General features: G+C 39.8%; 1 protein-coding gene across 1 annotated transcript in view; it reads left to right on the top strand.

The window, feature by feature from the left end:
• The window catches only part of TPO (thyroid peroxidase), a 201,959-nt gene that overhangs the window by 83,313 nt on the left and 103,781 nt on the right, over positions 1-14,865 (top strand). The window contains exon 7 of the mRNA XM_077281780.1: positions 341-541. Within this exon, the coding sequence (XP_077137895.1) occupies positions 341-541 (201 nt within the window). The remainder of the gene's footprint in view (positions 1-340; positions 542-14,865) is intronic.

Raw genomic sequence — 14,865 nt, forward strand, 5'->3', positions numbered from 1 at the left:
TGCATCTTAATCTAGCGCAGAAGGACGAGAGAATTGGTCAGAGTTCATTTGAATCATTTTACCCAGTGACTTTAATGGTGTCTGGGGAGCCCAAACCAATGACTTTTGGCTAGACCATGCACAATTGCTTCATCCTTCATATATCTGTGAACCTAAAACGAGATGTTTTATAGCAAAATTTGCCATTACACTAAGTAACGTTCCAATATAAACCCACATGTATTATGGTAAGACAATGCTTGACTCTCCTGTACCTGTAGAGTATAATTTATTAAGGCCATTTCTTTATGTTGCACAAACACAAAAATCTTAGGTTAATACCTTGTTCTTTACTTTATAGGTTCGAGAGGTTACTAATAAAATAATCCATGCATCAAATAACGCTGTTCACGAAGACAGTGCATACTCCCACATTATAATTGAATGGGGTCAGTACATAGATCATGACATGGCATTTACTCCACAAAGCATTAATAAAGTGAAAAGTATGTGCGGTTCAGCCTGCCAGTGTGCCAACGAGAAGTCATTGTTCTCTATAACGGTAAGTGCTTTTATGCCACAGTTTATGAGTATATTCACACGTGGCATTTTTGCAGTGGTTTTTTTTTTCTGCAGCCAAAACCTTCACGCTTGGCAGTAAAAAAAATTGTGTTTAAAAAGCTGCAAATAGCTGCGTTTTTCAAGTAGGTCATATGTGAGATTTGTCTACAATATATGTTAATAAAGTTAGTTTTGGTCACCAAAAATTCCAAACGTTATGCTGAATTTTTTCAGCATTTTTGCAGTTTCTTATCGCTTTCAAAAGGGTTACAAAAACTTGCAAAAATGCCGCAAAAACTGCTGAAAGAATAAACATTCTGCAGATTTTGAAAAAACGCTGCGGTGCTCAAATTCAGTCAGGAAAAAAAGCTGTGCGTGCATAAAATTTCTGAAATTCAATTGCTTTTGCAGCTTCTTTTTCCACCAAAAAAATGCATCAAAATAATGCTGCACCACATGTGAACATACCCCAAGGCAGGAGCTGGAGGGCGGCTTGTAGACACAATGGAGTCACGTTGTTATTAATCATCAGAAATATAAATAAAATCCATCATGATCACAATCACTATCACAATTTGTGATTTAGCAGTGTAACATTGACACCTTAGGCCACCATGTTCCTTATCATAATGGTACATGTGCAGTGCTTTATAATCCTATAGTAGACTCTCCATTCATAAAAAGAGAGTGAAAGTCAATTCATATGGAGTTTTATTACCAGATGTATAATTTTGGACTTTCATTCACATAAAACACTGTACTCGACTTTCTCAAAAAGTCCCATACACAATGAATAGACTGATGGTCAAGCAAGCGCACCTCCACTTCACTCAACGCGTAGCTCGGCAGAGCCTAGTTCCTGACATACAGAGCCCAGTTTGGAGATCGTCGCGAGTCCACAGTGATCAGTAAGTTATCACCTATGATATTTATGAAGGATAGCCTACAATTTTGGCAATAACCTTTGCAGATATAGGGATCTTAAAAAAAACTATTGTGTTTGCTGTCCATGTCAACCAAAATGTCAACATTTGTTTCAGGTTATACCAGGTCCACCAAGACCACATGTGTTTGACATTAATATAAAAGCATATTAAATCATTTAATTTCTTATAAAGCACCATTAATTTCATCAAAAATTTTCATCAATGTCTTCGGAGTGTGGGAGGAATAAAAAAAAAAAAAATGAAACCCACATATATACAGGGAGAACATTCAAGCTCACTGCAGAAGACCCCAGCACTGTAAAGTAACAATGCTAACCACTGAACCATCATGCTACTCTATACGTGTTGGTGTTTTTCACCACTGCACACCATGATCATTCATAATATTTAGTATGTTCAAGACATGTGTGTACATTGACATACTGTCCAATATTAGTGTTCCATAGCAAAGGTGATGATGAATATTTATTTTCCCCTCGAGGCTCTTTCTCTGACCCTTAGACCATTTTCCTAATCCAATGTTCCGTTTAAAAAAGGGTTTTACGTAGGTTCCCTTCAGCTAAAACTAACCATGGCTGTGTATCTTTTCTCTGATAGCAATTGCTCAATATTCTTATATGGTCTGAACCATCTTCTGAGCAGTAAATGTGAGGGAGGTAACTGTCGGGTGGTTCTTCTAGGCCATAGCTAGAGTGAAACTGTGTAAAAGGCAACAATATGAGTAAATGTGGAGAGAAATTCAGCACCCCATGAGAATTCACAAGGGATATTGACATCCTTAGACCTCATACAGTTCTCCATGAAATGAGATTCTAATTTTTATTTTTTGCCTATTCCACACCCCATGGATATTTCTATCGACATTGTCATAAGCAACTTGGTTCATAACATCTTTATCTCCAATACGGAATATGTTTTGCAGTATAAGTCCCATGACATATATCTGAAGCTATTTGATTGGACTTTGTCCACTACAGCATGAGCATTGGATTCTCCCCGAGTGACGGCCATAATTATCTTTGTTCTACAAACAGGGATGTCGCTAAGCCCCCAAAACCACACATGCATAAATCTGCTTCTCAATGGTCGTTGCCATATATTTTCCTCCATCACATATTCCGTCAGCTTTTCAGAGGGGCATGATAATGAAGGGTTACTTTTCAGATATTGCTCAGAGGCTTCAGTCATAAATTAGCATTGATATTTTCTTAGGCATGCCGTGCATAAAGCTGGGAATATCCCGCATTGGAGAAAAAAAAATCTTTTCCCAGCAGTTCAGCACAACAGTGAAGTTGTCATATAAATCAATGCAATTATATACAGTTTTCATATGGGAATGCAGTTTTATATTTTAACAGCTAACAGAATAGAAATGAGGTTCATTATATTTTCTACTTGAAGGAAAAGATATTATTAAAATAGTGGGCTAAGAAAAAGGTGCCTGGGCATAATAGGCAATCAGGCGTAAATATTGCAGATGAGCGAATCGATCTGTGGAGTCAATTTCCTAAAATTCACAATTACACACAAATTTGAACATTTTCAAATAGCAATTCGCAAAAAAAAAGTACTTGTCCAGCCCCTTCTGCCAAACTGCTGAAGCATCATTGCGCGGCCTAACATCAATTTGCTGTGTTGCCATGTAAGTCTCCTCAAAATGTCCTGCAGCTAGCGGATTATCATACCTTGTATAGTAGTGGTCAGTACCTGGGCCTGGGCTTTTCCTCTAGTTCATTTCCAGTCAGTGCATATGGGAAAAAACTCAAGACAGTCTTGGCATGGGCTAGTGGAAGTGTGATAAATAATTTAATGAGGCTGGGCAGTGCTCAATTGTTAGCACTAGTGATGGGCAAACCCGTGGCCAAACATTTAAAAAAAAAAGTTTGGTTAAGGTACCAGAATGGTACCCAAAGTCGATCCCAAACCCAGACCTCATTTAAATGAATGGGGGGCCTGAACATCTGGTGTTTCCCACTCTGTCATCTGTGTCACAGTGCGAAAAACACCGGCTATGATCAATGGGAATTTTGGTACCGCTGGTCAGAGCGCTGTGGCACTCACGCTGTCACACAGATGACAGCATATGAGTGTTAGATTTTCAATTTCCTTCCTCTTAAATTTACAAATCTCAGTCTATCTGACTTTTTCCCACAATAAATATCCTGTTTTAATTACATGTACACTACAAGGAGCCTCTGGCTTCTAAAGGAGCATGAATGGTTAGTTCTTTGTATCTTCATTATCTTTTCTTACTATACCATATGTTCCATGGGACTCTACTTCCAAAAAGGTTTTAGATTGTAAGCTCTTTCTCCTTCTGGAGATTCTGTGCGAGGGGGTAAATGCCCCCTCCTTAGAGATGCCATATGAATTTAATTTTTTTTAAATTTTTCTACAACAACTTTGTTTGTGGAAGAACCTCTTTAAAGAATCACTTTTCTTTCTGATATTTTCTCAATATCTTGCAAGTTTGAACAATTTGTTTAGCCTTTTGTGGTTGTTTCCTGGTGTTTTGCCAACGTTTTTATTTGCTGTCATTTTTGGTTATCGTTTTTCCTACATTTTTGGGGCTTCTTTGTAATGCTGTTTGTATGTTGTTTTTTAAATTTATGAGGCCAAGAGCATTTGATCAGCATTTTACATCAGTATTTGTAAGCCAAAACCAGGAGTGGCTGAAAAATACAGAAGTGGTGCACGTATTTCTATTATACTTTTCCTCTGATTGTTCCACTCCTGGTTTTTGTTTACCAGGGTAAAAAAAACTCACCAAATACTCAACATATGCATATGCCCTTAGGTAATTAAAAAAACAGTTGATTTTTTTAAGTAAAAAATTCTTCCAAGCATCTTTTAGCATTCCCTTTGACTTTTATTGTTATTGTTAGCATCTTCCTAATGAAATACACCTGAAAGTGGACATGTTACCTCTTTTAAACTATTGGCCTCTTTAATAGCTTGAAACATTTAAAAAATGCCCAAAAACCTGAAGGTGAACAGTTTGTAGTATTTACAATGAAACTATTACAGATGGCGCACATGATTCATGGACCCACTGTCGATTGGCCCAGACCTACCCTGGAGGAGCGTGGCTAAGCAGCTATATTGGTATTCCCAGGCTTGCGTGGCAGGAAGCTGTCAGGTACCACTCCAGGGTGGCCTCCGGCAAAAGAAGCTGACCCTTTTGGTCTAACCGGTAATCCAGATTCCTGGATAGGGCAGAACATCCACTGTAACAAGTTCAGACTGTGTAGATACAATGGTCACTTGGGATGGGTTCAGACTGTGCCAACAGGACGGCCACTTGGGACAAGTTCAGACTGTACAGTCACTGTTAGTGTTGAGCATTCCGATACCGCAAGTATCGGGTATCGGCCGATACTTGCGGGTATCGGAATTCCGATACCGAGATCCGATACTTTTGTGGTATCGGGTATCGGTATCGAAACAACATTAATGTAAAAATGTGTAAAAGAGAGAATTAAAATAAAAAATATTGCTATACTCACCTCTCCGACGCAGCCTGCACCTTACCGAGGGAAGCGGCAGCGTTCTTTGTTTAAAATTCGCGCTTTTCTTTCCTTTACGTGAAGTCCCGGCTTGTGATTGGTTGCGTCGCAGTCACATGGGCGACGCAACCAATCACAGCAAGCCGTGACGTAATTTCAGGTCCTTAAGGATTTTAAAATTACGTCCCGGCTTTGTGATTGGTTGCGTCGCAGTCACATGGGCGACGCAACCAATCACAGCAAGCCGTGACGTAATTTCAGGCCCTTAAGGATTTTAAAATTACGTCCCGGCTTTGTGATTGGTTGCGTCGCAGTCACATGGGCGACGCAACCAATCACAAGCCGTGACGTCACGGGAGGCTGGACACGCGCGCATTTTAAAATGCGCGCTTGTCCAGCCTCCCGTGACGTCCCGGCTTGTGATTGGTTGCGTCGCGGTAAACCAATCACAAGCCGGGAGGCTGGACACGCGCGCATTTTAAAATGCGCGCTTGTCCAGCCTCCCGTGACGTCCCGGCTTGTGATTGGTTGCGTCGCGGTCAACCAATCACAAGCCGGGAGGCTGGACACGCCTCAGGAATACCGTCCGATACTTGAGTCCCATTGACTTGTATTGGTATCGGGTATCGGTATCGGATTGGATCCGATACTTTGCTGGTATCGGCCGATACTTTCCGATACCGATACTTTCAAGTATCGGACGGTATCGCTCAACACTAGTCACTGTATAACAGATGGGATGGCCACAGGGACAGATTCAGACTGTGCTATCTCTGGATAGCAGATGGAATGGCCACTGGGACAGATTCAGACTGTTCCGACAGGATGGCCACAGGGATAGGGTATGATAAAGGAAATGGTTGTAGTGGTCTATGGACTGCTGAGATGAGGGATAAATGTAGGGACAGTGATCTGGTTAACAAACCTTTTTTAACCCTTTGATTTCCACAACGCGTTTTGATAGCATAACACTATCTTCATCAGGTAGTACAAACCTAAAGGAATTAGGCGAGGTTGTAAGTATGGCTTAATTGAGATTATTAAAGGAGTCTGTGTCATATTTTCAATTAAAGGACTTAATTCTTGGTGTCTGTGTTGTCATACAATGTGACTATGCAGTTAGTAATGGGGGCGTCTTATAGACGCCTCTCCATTACTAACCTCGGGTCTTGATGTCACCGAAAAATACAAAGGTGACATCAACCCCCCCAACTATAACTCCACTTGCCACCACTACAGGGCAAGTAAGAAGAGCTGGGCAAAGCACCAAAATTAGCACATCTAATAGATGTCCTTTTCTGGGCAGCTCCGTGCTGCTATTTTTAGGCTGGGGGGGCAGCCTGAGAATACCAGCCCCCAACTGTCTGCTTTAGCAAGGTTGATTGTCAAAAATGGGGGGGACCCCATGTCGTTATTTTTAATTATTTATTTAAATAATTAAAAAATACAGCATGGTGACCCCTCTCTTATTGATAACTAGTCTTGCTGAAGCTGACAACTGAGGGTTGCAGCCCCCAGCTGTGAGTTTTGCCTGGCTAGTTAGCAGCAGCAGGTGTCGGATGATGGGAGCAGTTGTCCCATCAACTGATACCAATGACCGGAGGTAAACTTTATACCTCCAAAGTCAGGTGAGTGCTCACACTGACTTCTGACAGCGTGGGAACCGCGGCTCTCTGACCGGTGGGGATAATTTCACCGCCGATCATATGCGGTGTTTGCCACTCTGTCATGCACAATACAGCGCAGCAAACACTGGATGTTCAGGCCCCCATTCAAGTGAATGGGGTCAGGGTTCGGATTCGTGTCTGCTCTGGTACCCGAGCCCAAACTTTTTGTAACTGTTAGGCCGAACCCGCCTGACCCGAACATCCAGGTGTCCACCCATCTCTAGTTTTGGGCACAGACACAACATGTTCTCTAGAAAACCTCTAATTTAAAGTTGTTCTGAGGAGACATCTTCGAAAATGTAAAAGACAAAATATTTGCATTTCATATGACAAAACTTATTTTACATACAGTATAAAACATAAAATGATCAATAAGTATAGAATAGTATCTGGAATAATATGCCTGAAAGTTTTAAATATAGAGATATTAATTAGTTTTCTTTCCACATTTTTATAACCTCATGCTGGTGCACAAAAGGAAATTGAAACGTTTTCAACGAGATGCAAAGAAAGGAACAGATACATATTTATAAATATTGCAGAAATTACATTTTAGTTTTCTTTCTTGCTGATACTTAAATGCCAGCCTTTTAATCTAATTTCCTTTCTCAATTTTTTGTGACAATAACTAAGACAGCGGGTAATTAACTACACAGAGACCTCTGTAACTGCTAATTTAGAAAATTAGATTTGCTTGATAAATTAGACAAAAGGGTGTGGGTCTCCATCTCAGATGAATAGAAGATGTCAACAGGATCATGACTCTTTAAGTGTCTATCTAGAAATAATGCACTTATTTAATCTTCCCCAAAGGCATCTGGCAGTAAAGCAGATTGCATCTTGGCTACTAAACTGAGATTTTATAGTTAAACTTATAGGGAATGTCTCATGTATTTATATTTAGCAGTATTAATTAGATAATGGGTGAAATCTGCGGTATGTACTGCCGCCTAATTTGACAGGCTGCAAAAGCCTAATTCGGCACGCCACTCAATTTCTGCTAATGATCTTTACATGAGGATAAAATGTCATAACATCTCATCCTCAACATTTGTGCACTGCTGCATAACCGAGCAATGACCTGTCCAGTTGGGTGAAACTTATAGGGCTAAAGAGGTTGACCACTTTCTCTTTTTGGTGCAATTTTTTTTTCACAGACAGATTTTGTCAGTGCAAAAAAAATCGGACATGAACAGTGCCCCATTGATTAATAAAATGTTAAAAAATTGGATAGCACTCATCTGATTTATACTATGATGTGAGTGTGCCCTTATTGAAGAAATACACATGGTGGTTGTCGTTTTATTTGAAGTTTAAGTTTTGTTGTAAAAGGCTTTAGATGCATAGAGAAGGGACTGTAGGAAAAGTCTTCAGCTAATGCCCTGTCCCCTAAAGCCGGCCTCTGGTGTCCTGTATCTGTCTCCTGTTTGAGAGTTTGCGCCTGCACCATCCTCACCTCAGGTGGCAATTGCGTAGATTGATCTCCCAACAGTCTTCAGTAAAATTGCATCGGTGGCAATATATGCACAGATTGACCTCCTGACTGTCTTCATTAAAATGGTGGCGCATGCACAAATTGAGATCTTGGCTCATCATTGAGTTGAGATTTTAATTTGCGCATGCGCCATCACCAGTACCATTTTATTGAAGGCCACTGGGAGTTCAATCTGCACAAGTGAGGTCCTTGATGAGGACGGCGCAGTCATAGATTTTCACACAGGAAGTAGATATGGACACCAGAGGCAGGTGGAGGCGTTAGGTAGGAGCCGAAGACCCTACCCACAGTCCTGCCCTTACACATCGAAAACTTATCACACCCAAAAGTTAAATGCTGATTAAACAACAACCAGTAAGCTCACATCTTCTATAGAAGAAGGCTAATAGACAGCTCTGGCCACATGCTCCTCCACCAACAGCCATTACATGGACAGAAGTGGCCGATGATTTTAAGCTACAGTGTCATAGGCAGCATTATGTGTAACTAACGAAAGACATGTAACATCTCTTGGGGACTGACCAGTTAGTAGTAGATTTCATTGCAGTGTTGGGTAATAAAATTCTCCATTAAAAATAACTAATAAATGTAAGTGGACATGTCCACATAGGACGTAGCTGCTGCAGAATCTCCGCAGTGGAATCCACAGCTGCAAAATCTGCACAGAATTTTGGTTTCTGCTGTGCAAATGCTGTCGATATACTGCATCACATTTGCATTCCATAAAGTAAAATCTCCATTTCTACTGCTGTGAACAAACCATAGGCTTTGTTCATATGCCGCTTTTTTACAGCATTAATTTTATGCAAATTAAAAACTGTTTTTACAGCACCAAAAAAAGCTATGAGATTTTAGAAATTTCCTTTTCTGGTTGATTTTCCCTTTGCTCTTTTTCCTCCTGCAGAGGCCAGTGATTGGCCTCATGTAGTCACATGGAGGGGGTCAGTGCTTGTTGATGTCAATGACAGAAGTGGCTCTCACATGACCGCTTGAGGCAAATCACTGGCTAGCTTCAGCACTGAAAGGACCAAAGACTGGCATGAAGGTCAAGGGAGCTGCGGTGGAGGCAGCAAAAAGACAGATGAAAGCCTAGGTGAGTAATATGGATTTTATTACGGTAATTCAATCTCTTCCTGGTCATTGAAAGAAAACAGCGAGGCACCATTTTTCTGTGCTCATGCAAATTATATCCACAAACATTGAAATACCAGAAATCCTGTTGATTACATTCCAGAGGTTTTCAATGGAGTTCAGCTCTGGAGATTGGGCTGCCCAAGACAGGGTTTTGATGTGGTGGTCTCTTTATTTTTGCCAGAGCTTTATGTACAATCAATATAGCAAGGTTTGAGTTTTATAGCAGGAAAAATATATCGCAGTCAGTTTACAGAAGTAATTTTTTATGGATTATTATAGGACCTAGATGTAGTGCAGCCACCTCGATCAGTTGCCAAAAAGGTGCTTATCAGTCATAGCATAGTATAGTTTATGTTATAATATAGTATAGTCTATAGTGTATAGCTTTTCTAGCTTGTCTTACCTTGGCCTTCAGCAACTCAATAAAGCTGCAATCCAACCTCTAATGGTAATGAGATGACTCTGTTCATTCAGTGCCAAACTATGAAGTAAAGTTTCAAAGAATATACAGTATAATTAGTATTTGTCAGTCTGCAAGATTAGCTGCAGGTATCGAAATGTCTCTTGCAGAAATCCTGACGATGATACTAATTTCCTTATCATTTCTTCCATTTTAATCTGCAAAAAGAACACAGTACAAAATGTCACTAAAAGCGAGCCATGCATGCATTTCCCACTGAACACAGTTTGACCTCACAATGTCTACAGTTCAGATCTTCTTCGCTTTAAGGCACACTGCACATGCTCAGAAAGTGGGAGTGACAGGCTTTACCTCTTTACTGCTCATTGCCTACGTGCATACATGCTCACAGTAGGTACGGGAGCCAAACTTGCCAAGGAACTGGCTATATAACTGTCCCTACTGGGATCTCCAAGTGGCATTTGGACCTCTTTTCCTCATACAGAGTGACTTTGTGATCAAGGCCCGAGTGGGTCAAAACGTTACAGTCGCTCCTTTGTGTGTGTCTTCACTTTGACCGCCACTTCCACCTGTGTTGAACAATCAATAAAGATTATTTGCATGAAAACTCTTGAGTGTGCGGTAAAACTATTTATCTGCTATATGATCCAGGAGTTTGCCACTCTCTTCCACCGGCACCTCTTCCTCCAGCTGTGTGCACGCCATCTTCTTTAACATTACTTGCATGAACTGTGCGCCGATGAACCTGGAGAAGTACACTAGGCTTTACTGCAGGTGAATGGGGAGCTGGCAGTGATGATTTGAACTGTGAGCACCATGATGTTAGGCAATGTTTAGACCATCAACCAAGCCAAGGTAATGGAAGGCTCAGAAGTTTGACTTTTTCCATTAAGGAAGTGCAAGGATTTCTTCCTGGCCTACAAGAAAGATTTTTTCATAATTTTTATAATATATTAATATTTTTAGAGGTTTATTGAATGTATAGAATCCCAGACGAGGGGCGGAGATACCATTGATAATATATGTTCAACTGAACAGGGGCCTAAAAAGTAGGGTGCCTACTTCTATCTCCAAAGCAGGTGGAATTCTGCATTCTAATAAGCTATTGAACTGCAAAGGGCACATATATTATTCTTACAGAGGGGATCTCTTCTGCCTGTGTCCGCTCCTGTCCAGACATATATTACTCAATATCATTGTGAACCTATTAGTAATCATGTAGTGCTAAGTGTTTGTCTTGAGACAATAGGAAGAAATGGAGCATCATATCAATATGACAGCTTTTTCTAGATTGGTGATTGAAGTTGGAGGTGTTTATGGGGCCATGTGTTTCGAGTGCTGCAAGGTGGTGGTGTCTATTATGCCTTGGTCATAGTATCTACATGCAGGCCTTGAGCAGTGAATTGATTCGTTGTCTTGTGTAGGCATAAAGTTATAATAAAAATGTAATGCTCAATGTACGGTACATTATAACTTTATAAAATCACTATGTAGATTGGAGAAATATAAAAATATAATGAGAAGTTAAGAAATCACATTTAGAAAGCAGCTTATTATAGCCAATGAATCCTCTGTGCACAGACTTGTCAGGGATCAGATGGTTCAGAACAGAGATGCCAGCACCAGAGGATATCAGGGAAATCTATCTTATTTTGCGCTATGAGATTAAAATTAAAATCGAATCACAGGAAACAGTGAAAAATAGACAAATAGATTTTTTCATTAAAAATGGGGTATTTTGAGGGTACAGACATGGCCGAAAGTGTTGGCACCCTTCAATTTGTTCCAAGAAATAAAGTATTTCTCCCGGAATATTATTGCAATTACACGTTTTGTTATACAAGTTTATTTCCTTTGTGTGTATTGGAACAACACAAAAAAAAGAGAAAAAAGGTAAATTGGACATCATTTCACACAAAACCCCAAAGTGGGCAAGACAAAATTGTTGGCACCCTCAACTTAATATTTGGTTTCACACTCTATGGAGTAAATAACTGCAATCAATCACATCCTATAACCATCAGCAAGCTTCTTACACCTCTTAACTGGAATTTTGGACTACTTGTCTCTTGCAAACTGCTCCAGGTCTCTCATATTTGAAGGCGCCTTCTCCCAACAGGTGTTCAAAGGGATTTGGATCTGGACTCATTGCTGGCAACTGCAGAACTCTCCAGTGCTTTGTTTCCATTTATTTCCAGGTGCTTCTTGAAGTATGTTTGGGGTCATTGCCCTGCTGGAAAACCCATGGCCCAGGATGCAAACCCAGTTTTCTGACACTGGCACTACTTTGTGACCCAAAATCCATTGGCAATTTTTAGATTTCATTATGCCTTGTCCACAGTCAAGGCACCTAGTTTCAGCGGCAGGAAAACAACCCCAAAACATTTCTGAACCTACACCATATTTTTTTGTAGGTACTGTGTTTTTTTCTTTGTAGGACTCTTTCCATTTTTGGTAAACAGTAGACTGATATGCTTTATTGATCATGGTTTCATCTGTTCACAGGACACTTTTGTGTGAAGAATTTTGGCTTACTCACATACATTTTGGCAAACTGCAGTTTAGTATTTTATGTCTCTGTGTCAGCAGTGGGATCCTCCTGGATCTCCTGCCATAGCATTTCATTTCATTGAAATGTCGACAGATAGTTCGCACTGATACTGATGCACCCTGAGCCTGAAGAACAGCTTCAATTTTTTGGGAACTTGATTGGGGCTCTTTATTCACTATCCGGACTATCACGCATTGTAACCTTTAATCGATTTTTCTCTGCCATCCAAGTCCAGGAAGATTAACTGCAGTGCCATGGGTTGTAACTAGTGATGAGCGAATACATTTGGCACTATTCGCTACTCGCACGACTAGAACTGTATTTAGGCTATTTGTTACTCAGCGAGTAATTAGGTATTTACCTCGGTATATTCAAGTGACCCGTCCTGCTTGTTTGGTACTTTATTTGCAGCCAATGAACATGCTAGGCTGGCTTACCAATCACAGTAATGCCGGCGCCATCTTTGGTATGGCATTGCTGTGATTTGCTGGCCTTACAGCATCATGGGGACTATTTAAAGGCTGCCGACGCCATCTTGCGCTCATTGCAGCTGGAAACAGAGTAGAGAGAGTGTAGTTTCAGCGTTAATCATACGTGACAATTTAGCAGGGGCAATAATCTTCATTACTCCATGCTGTTCCCATTTAGTTTTAGCTCTTTCTCATCCTTTTCAGCTTTTTTCTCAGGCCCTCAGACCTGTTTGTTGGGTCCAGCAGAAAAATATTCGACTTTCCCATTGACTTGCATTGGAATCGTTATTCGGTATGTGTACACGGATATTAGAAATTATTCTAATTTCCCAAATCCAAATATTTCACTATTCGATTATCACTAGTTGTAAACTTCTTGATTATGTTGTGCACCGAGGACAAAGGAACAGTAAAGAAAAGGTGAGTATGTGATTTTTTTTTTTTTTATGGCAGCAACAGGATATGGGGCAAATGTCTGTATGGAGCATCTTATGGGGCCATGTGCAGCATTATATGGGACAAATATATCTATGGGGCCATGTGCAGCATTATATGGGGCAAATATCTCTATGGGGCATCTTATGGGGCCATAATCAGCATTTGTGCAGCACTATATGGGGCATATTTTAACATGGAGCATCTTATGGGGCCCATCAATCTTTATGGAGCATCTTATGGGGCTCCTGATTCAATATGGATATTCAAAAACACAACCTACTGATGTCTCAATTAGTTTTACTTTCATTGGTATCTATTTTTATTTTTGACATTTACCGGTAGCTGCTGCATTTTTCACCCTAGGCTTATACTCGAGTCATTAAGTTTTCCCAGTTTTTTGTGGCAAAATTAGGGGTCTCGGCTTATACTCGGGTCGGCTTATACTCGAGAATATATGGTAATCAGATCAGTAAATGGAATAATGGTAAAAAAAAATCAAAATGCAAGAATTAGGTTTTTTGGTCGCTCCAACATTACAATAAAATGCAACAATAGGCGATCAAAACATCATATCTATCTCAAATAATAATATTATTATTAATAATAATATCCTAATTAAAAACAAACTTATAGATGTTTGGTACTTTTGAATGCATAATAACCTGGAGAATCATAATGGCAGGTCAGTTTTAGCATTTAGTGAACATGGTAAAAAAAAATCCTAAAAACAGTTGTGGAATCACACTTATTTTTGCAATTTCACAGCACTTGGAATTTTTTTCCCGTTTTCCTGTACACTATATGGTAAAATCAATTGCGTCATTCAAAAGTACAACTCATCCTACCAAAAACAGGCCATTGCAAAATCGGAAAAACCCAAGGTAGTAAATGGGTTAAAGACATCAAGAAAACATACCCTAAGGCTATGTGCACACATCAGGAATCTTTGCTGAAATTTCCTGACCCAAACCGGACTTTTTCCGCAGGAAATCTGAATGCGTTTTTTGCGCGTTTTTATCGCATTTTTTGCTTTTTTTTTTTGTGCGGACTTTTAGCGTTTTTTTCCGGAGTTTCCCCATTGCAATATATAGCGGCAAAACGCGAAAAATCTGGAAAAAACTCAACATGTGTACAAAAATTGAGGATTGCTTTCTATTAATAGGATGCTTAATAGATGCATTTTTCTCACAGTTTGATCGCTTTTGTATAGCGAAAAAACGTGAAAAATCTGGAACGTGTGCACACAGCCTAAGAAAGGAAATAAGTATTTAAAGGGGACCTTTCACCAGTGTGAGCACATCGTAGAATAGTGACTGCACAGCGGAATAAAATTTAGTTTCACAATTTTAATTTCTCCTTTCCATTGCAGAGCTATTAGCTTGTAAATTTCACACTATAATTTATCCAATGGGAAAGCTTGAAAACAATAGCACAATAAGAGAATGGAAGAACAGGAGAATTGTGTTGTTATATTTTCAACACATTTCGAAGTTCACATGTGGTTTGTCCTGATGAAGAAGTCTGTGAACTTTGAAGTGCAATTCTCGACACATCATCTCCTGTATTCCTTTTTGGAAACCATAATTACTTTATATAAATAATAATTTAATTTATATAGCGCCAACATATTCCGCAGCACTTTACAATTAAGCGGAGACTTGTACAGACAATAAAAACAAAGATGTAGCACAAATTT

Source organism: Ranitomeya variabilis, chromosome 2, assembly GCF_051348905.1.
Source record: "Ranitomeya variabilis isolate aRanVar5 chromosome 2, aRanVar5.hap1, whole genome shotgun sequence".
NCBI lineage: Eukaryota > Metazoa > Chordata > Amphibia > Anura > Dendrobatidae > Ranitomeya > Ranitomeya variabilis.